The 17,207-nt window shown below is 33.0% G+C and overlaps 3 protein-coding genes across 3 annotated transcripts; 2 read left to right on the forward strand and 1 right to left on the reverse strand.

Annotated features, from left to right (window-relative positions):
* Positions 1 to 3,151: 3,151 nt before the first annotated feature.
* LOC105622363 (heat shock protein 83) lies at positions 3,152 to 7,014 on the reverse strand. Its single transcript, XM_012203787.1, has 3 exons — positions 6,865 to 7,014; positions 5,831 to 5,949; positions 3,152 to 5,481 (listed from the first exon to the last, which is right to left on the reverse strand). The coding sequence occupies exons 1-3, from the start codon at positions 7,012 to 7,014 to the stop codon at positions 3,576 to 3,578; spliced, it is 2,175 nt and encodes a 724-aa protein (XP_012059177.1). The 3' UTR covers positions 3,152 to 3,575.
* Positions 7,015 to 8,730: 1,716 nt separating this feature from the next.
* Positions 8,731 to 14,295, forward strand: LOC105622433 (protein SREK1IP1-like). Its single transcript, XM_012203852.1, has 3 exons — positions 8,731 to 9,184; positions 11,436 to 11,439; positions 14,154 to 14,295. Exons 1-3 carry the CDS (start codon positions 8,731 to 8,733, stop codon positions 14,293 to 14,295), a joined length of 600 nt encoding a protein of 199 aa, XP_012059242.1.
* A 5-nt stretch (positions 14,296 to 14,300) lies between these two features.
* LOC105622364 (nitric oxide synthase-interacting protein homolog) lies at positions 14,301 to 16,265 on the forward strand. Its single transcript, XM_012203788.1, is given in 6 exon segments — positions 14,301 to 14,476; positions 14,861 to 14,916; positions 14,919 to 14,971; positions 15,527 to 15,921; positions 16,004 to 16,112; positions 16,194 to 16,265. Coding segments are annotated over 6 exon segments (861 nt in total).
* Positions 16,266 to 17,207: the final 942 nt, after the last annotated feature.

Raw genomic sequence — 17,207 nt, forward strand, 5'->3', positions numbered from 1 at the left:
GTACGTACGTACGTCGTCGTCGTCGTCGTACGTACGTACGTACGTTACGTTACGTACGTACGTACGTAGTAGTAAGTAAGTAAAGTAACGTACTACCTTCTTCTCTCTCTCTCTCTCTCTCTCTCTCTCTCTCTCTCTCTCTCTCTCTCTCTCTTGTGAAGACTGCGAACTCAGGAATGACGAGTTGTCATGTTGGCTGATATATGCGAGGCAGAGACAGGCAGCCCAGGTCTCGCAGGAATCTTACGTTTCCTCTTCACGTATAATCGCGGCTGTTACGACCTTACGAGTGGCCTACGATCGGCGCGAGCGCGATCTACACACCGCAGGAGGCACGCTACGAAATGCGCTTGGGCGCGATGGTGATGTGGCAACACGCGACAACACGCCGCGTAACACAGTGTCGCACTCTATGCTCCGCCTTCGAATTGGCGCGCACGAGAGCGGTTCTTGGCCCATCTTGGGACGCGGTCCCCTTGGCAGTCGGCATCATGACACTAGGGTATCAGAGGTTCCACAATAAAAGGAACAGAGAACAGAGAATAGAGAATAATGCCAGTATTCAGACTTTATACTTAAGGTTTCCTTAAATTTATCTTTAGATGCTCAGCAGCCAACGAAATAATTCGTAGAATATCTAAAGATAAATTTAAGGAAGTCTTAAATATAAGGCCTGACTGAATACAAAGGTCTCCGCACAATAAAAGAAATAGGGAACAGAGAACAGAGAATAAGAATTTCAACCTATCAGAAATCATGCATTGTGGAATGCATAGTTTCTGATAGGTTGAAATTCTTAGGAGCTCCGCACAATAAAAGGAATAGAGAACAAAGAACAGAGAATAACAATTTCAACCTAGTTAGAAACTGTATATTCCACAATGATTTCTGATATTGATTGAAATTTCTTATACTCACTTCCCTGTTCCTTTTATTATGCGGAGCCTCTCAATCATGAAACTTTATGATTCCCTAGGATGGTAAGTGAAAAGTGAAAATTTTTTGAAGTTAATGGAGAAATTTTTCACTTTTCACTTTTCATCCTAGGAAAAAAGTTTCATGATTGATATGATAAGTTTGTTTTTTATTGCTGCTTTCTGAATTGGTACACACAGTGCAATAAGTTGAAACAAACATTTGTTTTAACTTATTGCACTGGTTTCAAGTGTAGCAATAAAAAACCTCATGATTGATATTTCGATCGTCTTTCATTATTTTGTATCCCTAAAAGAAGAGAGTCTGGACATTCGGGATTGGTTCACGCGCATTCCGCGTGATTGGTGAACATGACTTATGTCCTCACAATGGCAGCACTAATACGGAACCTTTGTTCACTCTGCGCGAATGGGAAGAAAATTAGAATTGAAATATATCATACTCGGAATTTATAGTATTGGGTTGTCTAGAAAGTTCGTGCCGACTAATCTATATAATTTAATAAATATATATTAAAATTTAAATCTTCTGCGTTTCAATTTTCCTTCAACATCGGCACGAACTTTCCGGATAACCCAATAGTATCATAGAAGTAATGATGTATGTGTATTTCCTAAAAAAATTGAGAACTATATCTTTGACGAAAATTCAATGTACATACATACGATGCAATGTATGTAATATACACCGACTGTCCTAAAATTCATTATATGTGTACTATAGACAAAATATACTATACTTGAAATATAGGATTCACACTGGGCATGATCAACGCGATGTTGCAAACGCTTTGAAGCGTTTTTTAATTGGTCAGTTTGTAAACTTCTTTCTTCTAATTGGTCCATCAAACGCTTCAAAGCATTTGTAGCAAGACTTTGACTACAGCCACTGCGACATCCGTTATCGGCATCTAACATTCATTGTTAATGCCTGTTCTACAATAGAATCGCAGGCCGTAAGAAATTGGCCAATCATAGTTAAGAGAGAAGAATAATCGACTAGGATTGATTAATTTCTTACAGCTTACCATTACGATTCTATTTATATATTAACATATACGACATAGATAAAATAATTTATTTGTTAAATTTTAAATATCCTCCGATGAATAGACTTTATTGCATGGTTTGTTTTATTTTTTAGAATTTAGATTCGTTACGCACACAACTCTACGAAGTAGATTGTACATACTACTGTTATATTTGGAATTAATATTATCATGAATTTCTGAAATTAGACTTAATTAATGTGAATAGTTCTGGATCGGTGTAATGTTTTCATTGAGAAAACATGATAGATTCCAATTTATCGCTATGAATTTATTAAAATTTAATATGTTTACTTCAGAAATATCTCATATATGTGAATTTAAACAATATTAACAAATGATTAATATTCAGATATTTGCGATTTTTTAATATTCTATTAATATAAAAAATTTAGTTTTAAAAAATAAATTGAAAATATAATTTAATTATTTAATTTTATCAAATATTATTTAAAGTGTTCTTCTATATCATGTTATCATTAATTTATATATGTATGTGTGTGTGTGTGTGTGTGTGTATTAATTTAATTTAACGAAAATAACTTTGTTTTAAAAAAATAAACTAAATAATTCATATTTGCTTTTATCAATTATTTAAAGTATTCTTTCTATCATGTTAATTTCTATCTTAAATTCAATTAACAAAAGTAATAATTTAGTTATAGGATGATAATAGTAATCGTTTAAATGGACAAGATTAATATTTTCGTCAAGAAAATAGAGAAATTCTAAATCACTAAGATCCGATTGCATCAACGTTACTTTGAATGAGACTTAAAACTTTCTCTGTCTCTTTTAAAGCGAAAGAGAGACAGAGAGAATTTTAAGTCTTGCTTAAAGTCAAAGTAACGTTGGTGCAACTGAGCCTAAATTTATTAAATTTATGTATCGAAATTTAATATTTTCTTCGAGAATGATCCATGCAAAAAATAATACTGAAGACCAACAAATGATTAATACTCGCATATATATTTTTTTAAAATTGTATTAAAAGTATGAAAAGCTTAGATGACTTTACAAAAATGAATTAGTGATAAATTTAATTATTTTTATCAAATATTGTTTGAAGTATTCTTTCCAAGATTATTACAGAATAGTAAATTATAATTTCTTGAGATCAAGCATTAGTAGGAATATATGGGTGAAAATACTTTGAGATTAAATGCGATTTCTTTTATTTATTGCGCATAATATTTTTACCTTTATTCTACAATTAATTTAAGGTATCCGATGGAATGATGTAAGTGAAAACACGCAAAGTATAAAAAAAATGTTAATGCGAGATGAATGACAAAGCACGATACGTAAAATGTAAAAGAATGAACGTTTCGATGAAATCAAACGGTAAGCTTGTCGATAGAATTGTGTGTGAGACACGTATGCTAAACTAAAGGATTTCTGTAAAATTGATACAGCGATCAGCACAGTGAACGTAACACCTAATTCTGTCGGCACTGAAATGAGAAAACCTTTTAAGAGCTGCTTGAATATTAAAAAAAAAAGTCTCGCTTTTCACGGATCTAAGAAAGTCTTTGGATTCGAGATTTCGATATTATATTCGACAAGTCTTATCGTAAATTTAATTCGCAGTTTAATCCACTTCTTCCATTCTCGACGCTTCTTCTGAGTCACCCTCCAACGTGGGCACTTCCATGTCCATCTTCTCGTCCTCTGCGTTCGACGTATCTTCGTCGTCAAAACCTAGACCTAACTTGATCATTCTATATATTCTGGAAGCATGTACTTGCGGATCTTCGAGGGCAAAACCGGACGACAAGAGTGCAGTCTCAAAGAGCAACATGACTAGATCTTTCACCGACTTATCGTGCTTATCTGCCTCAGCCTTTTGTCTTAAGTTTTCCATGATAGGATGATCGGGATTGATCTCGAGGTGTTTCTTCGCGGCCATGTATCCCATGGTGGATGTGTCTCGAAGTGCTTGCGCCTTCATGATTCTCTCCATGTTCGCCGTCCAGCCATACTGCGATGTGACGATACAACAAGGAGAGTCAACCAATCTGTTAGATACTACAACTTTCTCCACTTTCTTATCTAAGATGTCCTTCATAACTTTACAAAGGCTCTCGAACTTGGCCTTGTCTTCCTCGCGCTTCTTTTTCTCATCTTCGTCTTCTGGAAGTTCTAAGCCCTCTTTTGTAACAGATACCAACTGTTTTCCGTCGAATTCTTTCAGTTGCTGGACGACATACTCGTCAATGGGCTCAGTCATGTACACAACCTCGAAGCCACGCTTCTTCACGCGTTCTACAAACGAGCTATTGGCTACCTGCTCCCTGCTCTCGCCAGTGATGTAGTAGACGTGCTTCTGGTTCTCCTTCATTCTACCAACGTAATCTTTAAGTGAGCACATCTCATCGCCGGATGCAGAAGTGTGATAGCGAAGCAACTCTGAAAGCTTTTTCCTGTTCTGGCTGTCCTCGTGAATACCCAATTTCAGATTCTTGCTGAATTGCTCGTAACATTTTTTGTAGTTCTCCTTGTCTTCCGACAATTCCTCGAAGAGTTCCAAGCATTTCTTGACAAGATTCTTCCTAATGACCTTCAGAATCTTATTCTGTTGCAGCATCTCACGAGAAATGTTAAGAGGCAGATCCTCGCTGTCTACGACACCCTTGATAAAGTTTAGATATTCCGGAATGAGGTCTTCGCAGTTATCCATGATAAAAACACGACGTACGTACAATTTAATATTGTTCTTTCTCTTCTTATTCTCAAACAAATCGAAAGGTGCACGACGTGGAATAAACAGCAGCGCTCTGAATTCCAACTGTCCTTCCACGGAGAAGTGTTTCACAGCCAAGTGGTCTTCCCAATCGTTAGTCAAGCTCTTATAGAACTCGCCATACTCTTCCTGCGTGATGTCATCCGGATTTCTTGTCCAAATCGGTTTTGTCTTGTTCAACTCCTCATCTTCAGTGTATTTTTCCTTGATCGTCTTCTTCTTCTTTTTCTTCTCTTCCTTAGGCTTATCCTCTTCCTCATCCTCGCCGACATCTTCGATCTTGGGTTTGTCATCCTCTGCCTTTTCTTCTTCCTTTTTCTCTTCCTCTTCCTCCTCGTCCTCGCTCAGTTCCTTGTCACGTTCTTTCTCGACGACGAGCTTGATAGGATAGCCGATGAACTGCGAATGCTTCTTGACGATTTCTTTGATTTTAGACTCCTCCAGATATTCTGTCTGATCCTCCTTAATATGAAGGATGATCTTGGTGCCCCGTCCGATCGGTTCACCATTGTCGGGACGAACCGTGAAGGAACCACCAGCGGAAGACTCCCACAGATATTGTTCGTCGTCGTTGTGTTTGGAGATCACGATGACTTTATCGGCCACGAGGTACGCCGAGTAAAAACCTACACCGAACTGTCCAATCATGGAGATATCAGCACCTGCCTGCAGAGCTTCCATGAACGCCTTTGTACCAGATTTGGCAATGGTACCCAAATTATTTACAAGATCGGCTTTGGTCATGCCAATACCACTGTTAAAATGAAGAAAATTCAATTTAAAGACAACTGTTATATATTAATACATATATACATATTGCATGTATATATTGGATCTGTTCTTTTTATGTCTCTTTTTACCAATGTAAATTAACTTTAATCTCGGTTTAACTCATTCTTCATCTTTCTCTATTTCTAAAAATTAGAAAAAGATAAAAAGTAAGTTGAACCGAAATTGAAAATTTAACATGGAAACAAGAATTAAATTAATATACTTTTTGTATCGTTTATTTTTTTCTTGTTTTCTTTTTGTAGAGAAAAGTGAATGACAGAAATTTTAATTGGAAACAAGCCTATTTTTATAAAAAAAAAATCAATACTTACGAATCAAGGATCGTCAGGGTACGGTCGTTCTTGTTTGGTACGATCTTAATAAACAATTCCTTACACGTATCCAACTTGGATGGATCCGTGAGAGATTCATATCGAATTTTGTCCAACGCCTAAAAAAAATTCATAAAAGATTTAATATCGCGTCATCAACAAGACTCAATTGTTTGTAATTTATTTCCAAATTCATGTAATTATTAATTTTATTTCTACAAATTTGCAAACATAACAAAAAGAAAAATTAGAAAACGTTATATATATCACACAGAAATGATATAAAAAATTTTTAATCTGAAAAAATATTTTAAAAATTAATAAATATTTACAGGTTATCTCAAATGAGCACAATTGGCACAATTTGCAGTAAATTAAATCACTAAATTTTTGTTAATCTCCATTACTCGCATGAATTTTTTAAATATAATTACAGAGTATTCCTGACTTCAACATATCTCAATTTCCATTGTTCTCTTTCTTCGATGATTTATAATTAAATAAAAATTGATAACATTCTATACATCTTTTAGACAAAAACAAATATGCACACAATTTTTTTTAATATTAAAATGTAGAAAAATTGGAAGAATTATACGAAATATTCCTCATTTTATTTTTAGGTTCTTGGTTTTTTTTATCTGAATGTCTCTCCCTCTCTCTCTCTCTCTCACAGATTATCTCCGTTTTTTTTCTTCCATTTTGAAGGAAAAAAATAGAAAAGACGTGAAAGTTTAATTAAAAGCAATAAATTCAAGGATAAAATGAAGTAAATATTTCGTGTAACGCCTCTAATTATTCTGTATTTTTGTACCTTTGTGTATTTTCATATATAAAATATATACCAAAAAAGAAAATCGTTCCTCAAATCTCGTTTTTCTAATTTTAAATTATTTTATATCCATGTAAAAAAATTTTTAAATTATAAATTTTGAATTATTCTTTTGTTGCTCCTGAACGCTCAGGATGAAATTTCTAAATGTGACTATATGAAAGTTAAACGAGGTTAATTAACGATAACCTAAGATACTTACATCGGACGAGTTGGAGATCAATTCTCGGATGAAAATCTCCTTATTCGAATAAAAGGTGTTGATGATCAGGCTCATCAATTGAGCGATTTCGGCCTGGAAGGCGAAGGTCTCCACCTCACCGGCATCCGTCATGCTCACGTCCTCAGGCATTTTTCCACAAAATCAAATTCAAACGGGAAAACACCGAATGCAAGTATTGCAAGCAGTTGTTAGAGATCGTAATCCGAATTAGGGCACACGATGCGCAAAGAATAAATCACTAACAGCTGTCACCTGTCTGATACGAGAGCTCCGTAACGAATGACTCGCTCGCGGCGCGCGGCGTCGCTTTTAAACGAGCACGTCGAACACGAATATTCTAGAAGGCGCCGATGGCGGAAGTTCGTCCGGCTTCTAGAACCTTCTATCAAGCAAGCGTTCCGCGAGCGGGATCGAGCGGGAATCTCGTCCACCATCACGAGTCACCTGAGGATTGGAAAAATTATCGAAAAAATTGATGCGTCAAGACGCGAACGATTTTCCAAGCGAGAAACGTCCGCTCGGATTTGGCTGGTCGCCTCGCTCGCGTGACTCATGTGGTTCGCCGGAAGTGACGACATTTTCCGAAGATCTAGAACCATCGCGATAGCTCCCGCGCTCTTCGAAGAGGTGGGGCGTACGCGCGTCGTCCAACGTCTATGTGCACGTATATGTATGCGTTCATGTATAACGCGATCGACCACGTTCTTTGGAGTATCCAGCCCTTCTTCTCGATATGCCGAGGATGATTTTAGGCGCGTTAAGTGTTTACACGTAAAACTTGAAGGAATATCTTTGGCTCGTTCAGTTTTCTCCAATTTCTTGGGACTGTTTTTGAAAATTTTTTCCGTAAACGTAGATAGTAAAGTGGCCTTGATGAAGGTCTGATTCATGTCTGCAATGTTGAGAATCGTTTCATCCTCGTTCGAATATTTAAACAAAGACAAATGATGCTCATGAGTATGAGGCTTTTTGCCTCCTATTTCTTGAATTCTTCCTTTTTATTTCTTCCCTGTAAAACTGACGTTATTTATTATTGTCACTTTGATGTCAGAATGACGTCTTTTCATTCATTACGAATTCGATTGTTATAGCAATAAGATATGGTTATTATAAGGTTTGCTTGATTTATTTATACATCATTCTGTATGTATTTTTCCATATGTATTTTTCTTCTGAAATTCGTCAATTTTTATTTCAAGTGATAAAAAGACAAAATATAAAAAGAAAAGAATACATACATACACTTATTAAAAAAAGATGATTCGTGGACAAAATAAAGGTTATATAATTATTTTTTATACACTAAACGTAAAAGCACTTTATAAAATTAAATCTCTAAAATATAATTTTTATTGTTTAAATAAATAATTTTTATAATTTATAATTCTCACTGATACATTTATCTATAAATTTTCAATAACTCATCCTTTCCCAGTTTTAAGACTTAAAAAAAGATAAGTTAATCTACATTGGTAGATAACACGGATATTAAAAGACTGTTAACTCCAAGCACAAATTATTCTAGCAATTGTTATAACTTGCAGCTTGCATCAGCAAATTTAGTGATAATTAACATTCAAAATAATAATGAGAATATTTTCGAAATGAATCGTTATTCATCGTTTTCGCAATTTCGTTTCTAGAAATTTCCTTTTCAAATGAAGAGATTTCCTTTTAGATTTATTACTTGGAATAATCGTCACAATAATGCAGCTCCAACGCGGTCGGTGTCACACTCGATATGCTCACAATCGAAGAGAAGGTTAAGGTTAAGACCGACTGATTAAGAAGATTCGCGAAATCGTCCGTCTGTGATTCATCTGTGCTCATCTTCTTCTGGGAATCATGGATCCCGGCGTTCTTTCGCGGCTGATCCCGCAGAGCAAGGAACAGGTGAGACCAGCCTGTAAGAAATGCGGCTACGCCGGGCACTTAACCTATCAGTGTCGCAATTTCATCAAGATCGACCCCAACAAGGAGATCGTGCTGGACGTGAGCAGCACGAGTTCGGACAGCGACGAGAATTACGTCACCCCGTTGACGGAGCTGCGGGAGCGCGAGTTGCGGAAAAAGCTGCGAGTGGCGAGGAAAAAACGGCGGGAAAAGAAGGCCAGGAAGAAGCGTAAAAGGAAACGCGAAAACTCGGAGAGCAGCGAGTCCTCATCGTCGTCGTCCAGCGAGGAGGACAAGAAGCACAAGAAGGAAAAGAAGAGGAAAAAGAAGAGCTCTAAAAGCAAGAAACGCAAGAAGCACAAGCGGCACGACGATGACAATTCGTCTGATGGGAGCGAGGCAAAAGGTGACAGAGGGAAAAAAATGAATTGTTCATGAGAATTCCCGATTCATTTCCAGTTCCTTCTATCATTGAATATTGAATGACGCGTGACGGTGGCGTTTTTTAATCGTGTTACATTCGCGCCCGTTTTTCTCGTCCATAAAGGAATCGCCACCTTACTGTGTCCACTGACTTGAACTGACTTGAACTGTAAATAGGAGCATGTATTTTTTTCTACTTGTATAGAGAGTGACATTTGTAATAAAGAGTTGTAATTCACAAAAACTGCTAAGATTTTACGAAAGGAATCATACATGTTTTTTTTTACTATATTTAATTTTATCTTATTTTATCTAATCTCATTTGTGACACGATAAACGTAAATTGAGAATGCTTATTTAGTCTTTTTTCTGTCACATTTTATAGAATATAATAGTTGTTTTTATTTATAAATTTCTAAGCACAAGATGTTAATATCAATTATAAACAGTTTCTTTTGAAAATGATGGTTTTTAAAATGATTTTCTAAAATTTGGATTAAAACGAGAAACAATATAATCTGCAAAATTATTTTTATGATACAAATTAAAATTCAGTCTTTTTCATCTTTTTCATGGAGCTTTAAATAGCTGTTTAAAAGAAACAGTTATTTGCATATTTTTAGAAGCACGTTGATAATTCTTAATGGACTTTCTACAATAAGTCATTACTTAAGCTTAATCTTGAGAAAGAAATAATAAGAAATTAATCAATCACAGTCATGTGAAAAGAATAGTCATGATTGATAAATTTTTTATGGTTTAATACTTGAGTAGTTCAAGTATGGCTTATTATTGTAGAAAGCATATAATATTTATTTAAAAATGAGTATTAGAATGAATTATGTCAAGAAAATGGATGATGCAAGAAAACGTTTGACATGATTTTTCATCACATTCTATAGAATTTTGGAATCTAAAATGCAAATTTTTAAAAGTGAATTTTTAAAAAGTGGAATGACTTAATTTTCTACGTTATATAAATATAAAGAGAACAAGTTATTTTTCAAAAGTGATATTCTTAATCTTAGTTACAAAATTGCGTCGTACAAAATTGCAACGTCATTAAAGCATTATAAAAAGTAACGCTAAAAATAACAGTTCATCTTTATAAAGAAATAGCACAACTGCATCTGTAATATGCAAATTAAAGATGTTTGTCTATTATTTTCCGTCACACTCCACAGATTTATAATCTAAAGAAAATATTAAAAAAAAAATATATATATTAAAATCGGAGCGATGCTACATTAAATAATTTTTAATCTGTTCGAAAATAATGATTTCGAAGAAATAATAGCAGATAGATATGATAGCTACAAATTATGTTTTTTCTCGGTTTTTTCATCACATTCTATAGAATTATAAAAAATTCTTAAGGAAATAATACTGCAATTTTCTAAAAGCGTAGGAAGTGTGGATAGGGATGCCTACATCAAATAGTTTCCTAACCTATTTCATTAAAATTATTAAATCTGTTTGTGTTGCTTGAAATCTCTAAAATTGTATTTAAAAGGAGATATATATATTTGAAATATATATTTGGATATTGAAGAAAGAGAAAACCGAAACATTGTAAGTGCAATAAGTCCAACAATAGGCCTGTTCTTTTTGACTGAACTTTTGCAGTTCAGTTCATTTTTCTTCCTTTTTTCTTCAGGAGGATCGAAGAGGAAGAAAAATGCATTGATGCAAAAGTTCAACCAAAAAGAACAGACCTAACGGCTATTCCACACAAACCTGCATAACCGCATAATCATATGCATAAAGAAAATTATCCAATCACATTTCTGCCATAAAGACAACATAAAATACGATTGGATGATTTTCTTTATGCACACGTTTATGCAGCTATCAAGTTTGTGTGGATTGGCCCTAATATGAACAGACTAAACAAAATGAAAGAAATTTGATGACTGCCGTTTTTTATTGGCCAATCCAATGCGTCGAAGTGGCGAAGTCATGAACGCGATTGGTTGGCGTCGGCCAATCCGGTGCGCCAAGATGCTATCAATCTTTTAGGATAATCCTAAACAATACTGAGTTTATGTAAAAATTGTTATTATCTCTTTCTATTATCTCTGAAGAGTTATCGCGATTAAATACTCCAAATTAATTTTAGATTTAGAATTATCAACGAGAAAATTTGTATTCTATAGTAATTATCATAAAAAAATATCTAAGAAAAAAGAATTCGTTTAACTTGTTTCTAACGTCGTTTATCTTCTTTCTAAGAGGTAGGTTATGTTGCCACGAATGTTATTGTAATATTAAATACATTATGCAATTTTTTACATTATATGATGTTTCAGATTATCCTAAAAGGAGATTAAAACGATAATGTTGTCGCTTTTGCTGTGTCAAGTGTTGCAAGCAGAAACATTTCTACTTCAACCCCTGTGAGTCAGATAAAATTGAGTCGATTGAGAGTAATGGATAACAGCGAAGCAAGCTATGATGGAGGGTAGACCATCATACACATATGTAACAAATGCAGAATGGAACACATCGGTAAGACAATAAATGAAAGACTATATAAAAGGTATTATCATTTTATAGGAAATATATTTAAACATTGCTATACATATATTATTCAGATGATAGAATTTTAATTGCTATAAGAGATGAAAAGAAAAAGGATATATTGATTGAATTGAAACAGCAACAGGTTCTTAAAGTTTCCAAATTTGATAGCAACAATCTGATACTCATAGACGACAATGGCACACCTCTAGGTACAAGAATACAGGTGTCTATTCTACACATATTCCAAAAATGAAAGAACAGCAAAGAAGAAGATTATATTAAACTAATAGCGATTGCATTCCAGATTTGTATAGTGTATCTATCTTGCCTACCATTGTAATATATGTATTAAATATTTCATTTTAATGTTAATATTGTACTTATTTAATATTTGCTGCAAAATTTGTAGTATGAAAGTATGTTACTCATACATCTCTGTGTATTTTATTGTATATTAATATTTTAATAATAAAATATGTCACATTCAAACTATTTTTTGTTATATATGCATTAGAGGTATGTTCCACTTAACACATGTTTGCAACGTTCGTGTCATCATATTATTTCGACCTTATTTAATGTTTGAACACAAGGATGAAATGATCGCGTATCTTATGTATATGTATGTTGATTTGACATAAGTAGCGCTAGCAAGTGTAACTTTAGTTCAATTATCAGCCACGCGATGTCTATCACTTTGTATTTAAACGATTATTTAAATTTATTGTCAAAGTTATATTATGCCTATGTTAATTGATTTATATGTTTGTTAAAATTTTAACAAATTGCATAATTTTAATTCTTTACCTTTGAATAGAATTTATTATCAAATGTCTTCATCGAATTCGGAAATCAAATTAGTAATGCGAATAATTCTTCAGTTTCCCGAAAGCACTTGTTTCCGATATAATTCCTATATAAGAATAGAATATAGATGAGCATTTCGGATCCTCTGTGAGGATCGGTAGTTTGATATTGGTGAAGAAGGTGCTTCCTGTCCTTAATCTGATAAATTAGATTAGAACAACATGATTTAATTATCAAAATCTTTATTCAATTTAACAGGCTCAGATACAAAATAATATGATATTAAACTGTGTTGCAGCATAATAGGTCTGGTATAAATAAAAAGCTATAATAAAGCTTTCACACAACCTCATATTAAAACAAAAACAACCCAACTTGGATGGTATGCATAATCGGATCTTATTAGACAATCTATAACTTCTGAAGAAGCGATCGATCTTCGGATTTTTAAGACTATCTTCTGATCGACTATGAATATTGGCCAATATCTACAAAAAAAAAACAAAAAAAACAAAATACAAATTATTTACAAGTGAAGAAATTATTCAATCAATAAGATTAATATTAACAGAATATTGATTAACTTACTGACTTGATATAATTTAGGAACTTATAAATACTTAATGTAACAATAGTAAATTTGCTCGTGTTGCGATATTCACTGCTAATACTGAAAATCTATAATACATATCATCTATAATACATATCTGTGCTGCAGATCAGCACTAGCAGTGAATATAAGAACAAAGCCAATATAAACAGTATTACTACTTACCAGATTTACTATGTTGAAAACAGCAGTTTGATATCAAAATACAGTTAACAGGAGTCATTGGACAGCAAGCGCTCATAGGCACTATATATGTAATGTAGTGCTTATTATTCAACCAATAACGTTGACTACTTTTTTGCAAAAACATGCTTATGTTCAGCATAACGCAACATTTTTGCTGTTCAAAAATTTTTGTGATTGTCTAATCTAAACGACCCGAAATGCACTCAACATCTCGCAAGACATGCTGATACGTTTACTTAACGATCATTATGGACGCCATCATGATGGAAAGAAGAAAGATGAGTCACTCCAATTCACTACGGTGGAGGGTGGAGGAAACAATGGTGGAGGAAACCATCATGGACTGATAGAAAATGGAGTAGGTACCACAGTCGTATCATCAGCTCAATTATTATCACAGTCGGTATTTGCATAGCGATTGGAAAAATTTCAAATACGTGGAATTATCGAAAGATAGAAAGCTTTAAAGTCTTACGAGAGAATAGAAATCAGTTTCTCACTTGATCGTCATTCCGATCATGGAAGAACGTAACAGTTTTTATTCATGAATCGCTCGCTCTTCATTTTAAGTAAGTATATAATTTTATTTTTTATCTTTTGTCAAAAACTCTCGTTTTTTTTCGTGTGTTTTTGCATTTACATTTTAACAACGCTTTTACTTGATATTAGCGGTAGAGAATTTAACAGATTGCGTTTCATGATCTTCATAACAGTCTTAACCTAAAAAAATAGTATGAGAAGAGCCACAGATTTTTCTATATTATGAAAATTTATATTCTTTTATATTCGTTATATAGAAATCTATAGCACGAGCTCTTGTAAATAGGTATCATATAACCTCAAGGAGAGAAGACGTAAATTTCATTAAAGAGAAACAAGCAGCAAGCTCCAACAAGCTGTTAACTCAAAGATTGAAGAGAACAAGTAATATTTTCTCTAAAGAGAAGTATCACTTTGTAAATTTTTGATCGCGATGACGCGGCATGCGAGGAATTGCACCGCTGGTGCAGTATACACATATCATGAAAAGAAGAAAGATGCTGCGGCGTCAGGTTATGGCACTAACACACAACGAGTAGGAAAGGACTCCGTCAAAGATTTTGACTGTTGTTGCTTGACTCTACAACCATGCAGAAATCCAGTAATAACGTAAGTATCTTATATCACAAATCTTGCACAGGGTATTTATTATTTGTAAAAACTTCAAAAACTTGAAATTTTGAGGGATCTCTTTTTTATCTTTAAAAATCGGGAGTTCCATGAAATTTTTATTATTAAGATTCAAGGAAATTTTTGGAATTTTCTTATATAGAGCAGTATTGTCAGTATTTGTTAATATTGACAATATTATTGTAATTGCTATTATGACTTGTTCATGTTTATTTATTTTAATCTCTAATATCTTAACATATTTTTATTTTTTCTAGTTATAAACATTAGAGATTAAAATTAATCTACATTGATAGAAATGGACATGTGATTATATCTATACATTTACATATTTTATTTACAATCAACAATCCATCGTTGCAGGAAAGATGGCTATTTATTTGATAAAGAAGCGATATTGGAGTATATCTTGACTAAAAAAAAGAATACACGAGGAAATTGAAGGAATACGAGAAGCAGAAGCAAAAGGAAGAGGTTAGATTATAGATGAGATTTAAGTCTAATGTACAGATTGCAGAAGCGTTCTTCCAGTACTATTGTAGCATATTCCATGTTTGGGTGTTTTTCATTTAGTGACACAAATTGACACAAGTGTTCTGTCTCTATTGCTCATTGAATGCCAAGAAAGCAGGATTGACAAAGACTAATTTTTTTTAAGAATAAAATATATTTTTTCTTAAATATGCTTTAAAGAGTAAATATGTTTTAAAGAATATTATAAAAAACATATTAAAATCATCAATCAAGCATGTTTTAAACTGTTTAAAATATGTTTTTTATCAACTCTGCAAGAAAGATAGAATGTTCATATCAATTTGTGTCATTAAAGAAAATATATATATATAATAGAAAACATCTTTTCTTTTGTATATAATGAATGATAAATTTCAACCTCAAAAAGCCTATCAAATGTCATATCTACAGTGTGATATATGATATTTCTTTTGTTACTTTTTATTAAAAATTATCGAAATTATCAGACAGTTTGAATAGTCGATATATTTATGTACGCTGTATTTATTATTACAGGAGCAATCGCAAGAACAGACAGTCAACGAGGAACTGAAAAAGTTGCAAAATTTTTTAAAAGGTGAGAAAACCATCGTGTCAAGCAGTCCCAGTACATCGGATGGAGATTCGGTTTCTAATATGAAAAACGGCAAGAACAAGATGCTACCGAGTTTCTGGATACCCTCAAAGACACCAGGAGTAAAGGAAATCTCCTTACAGAAACCTGACAAGACTATTTATTGTCCTGTCAGTGGAAAGCCATTGAAAGTGAAGGATTTGATTCCGATAAAATTCACAGTGATTCAGGATCCAGATGATAAGAGATCGCTTATCGTTAAACAGGCGCGATATATGTGTCCTATCACGCACGATGTATTGGGCAACAGTGTCCCTTGCGCTGTGATAAAAACAACGTAAGAGACTTGAATAATTTTCTAACGTTGCGTGAATAACAATTAACAATTTTTGTCATGTTTAAACATTTTGTATTTGTAGCGGTGACGTAGTCACAATGGAATGTGTGGAAAAATTGATAAAAAAGGATTGGATTAATCCTTTAGATAATTCTAAATTGACACCATCTGATATAGTCCCCTTACAAAGGGTAAATAGATATAAACAGTATTAGAATAATACAAAGAGTACATATAATACAAAGAGTAATATTCATTTTATTATTTTACAGGGAGGCACTGGTTATGCATTTGTTAATGATTCATTAGAAGGTAGACACGAAAGGCCGGTGTTACAAGCGTGAAAAGTATTTTTCGTCGCTCCATTGTATATAAATGTTTTTAATTTCATTAAGAAAATACAAGTGCTGTAAATATTTTGCTGTATTTCATTGTAGATATTTAATCAATTATAATTAAGTATTATCATTTACATAACACTTTCTATATATACTTGCATAATACCATAATACCATAATTATTTTATTTATTACATAGAAGTATGCGAGAATAGAAAAAGGAAATTACCGCTATCCCTGACGTTCCAAAAAAATAGCTAAAAACATTTATATGTGTATGTGTTTGATTTTATCCACTTACATTAAAGAAATCAAATTTAGTTTACAAGTCCGTTTACGTAAAAAAACCAAAATTTTGCTTGTAAAAGAATAAAATATAGGAGCAAGAAAGAGATTCTGAATTAAATTTCGGGATTTGCACACTGAAAAAAATTAAAAAATAAAACATTTATGAAACAAAAAATAAATACAAATTAAAAAAAGGCAAAAAATTTAAAGAATAAAAAGAAAATACATAATATATATAGTGTAAGTATAATAAGAGCATATCTGTAACTTAAAATCTTTTTTTTTTAATTGGAAGATGAATAAAAATTAATTTTATCTTTCATTATTCTGCTTCATTTATAATATATCAAACATACATATAAGACAGCTTAATTTTGATTCTTAAATTATGTTAATTATTTTGCTTCTGTTTTTCTCCTTTAAATATTTATATTGTATTTATATTGTATTTGGATATGATGTGTATGATTATACGATTATATAACTCCCATTGATTGAATGGCCCAATTTCAAATGCAATTTAATTTCTTCTCTGTCCGAGATCTCGGAGCGATTTCTAGCATCGTGGGCATCGGGTTTTACAGTGTATCGTTCTGAGGAGTGAGGACTGTTTTTTTTTTTAATGAATAAAAATTTTAATGGTACCGAGACGGGGATACC

The sequence above is a fragment of the Atta cephalotes genome (assembly GCF_000143395.1).
Source record: "Atta cephalotes unplaced genomic scaffold scaffold00044, whole genome shotgun sequence".
Lineage (NCBI taxonomy): Eukaryota > Metazoa > Arthropoda > Insecta > Hymenoptera > Formicidae > Atta > Atta cephalotes.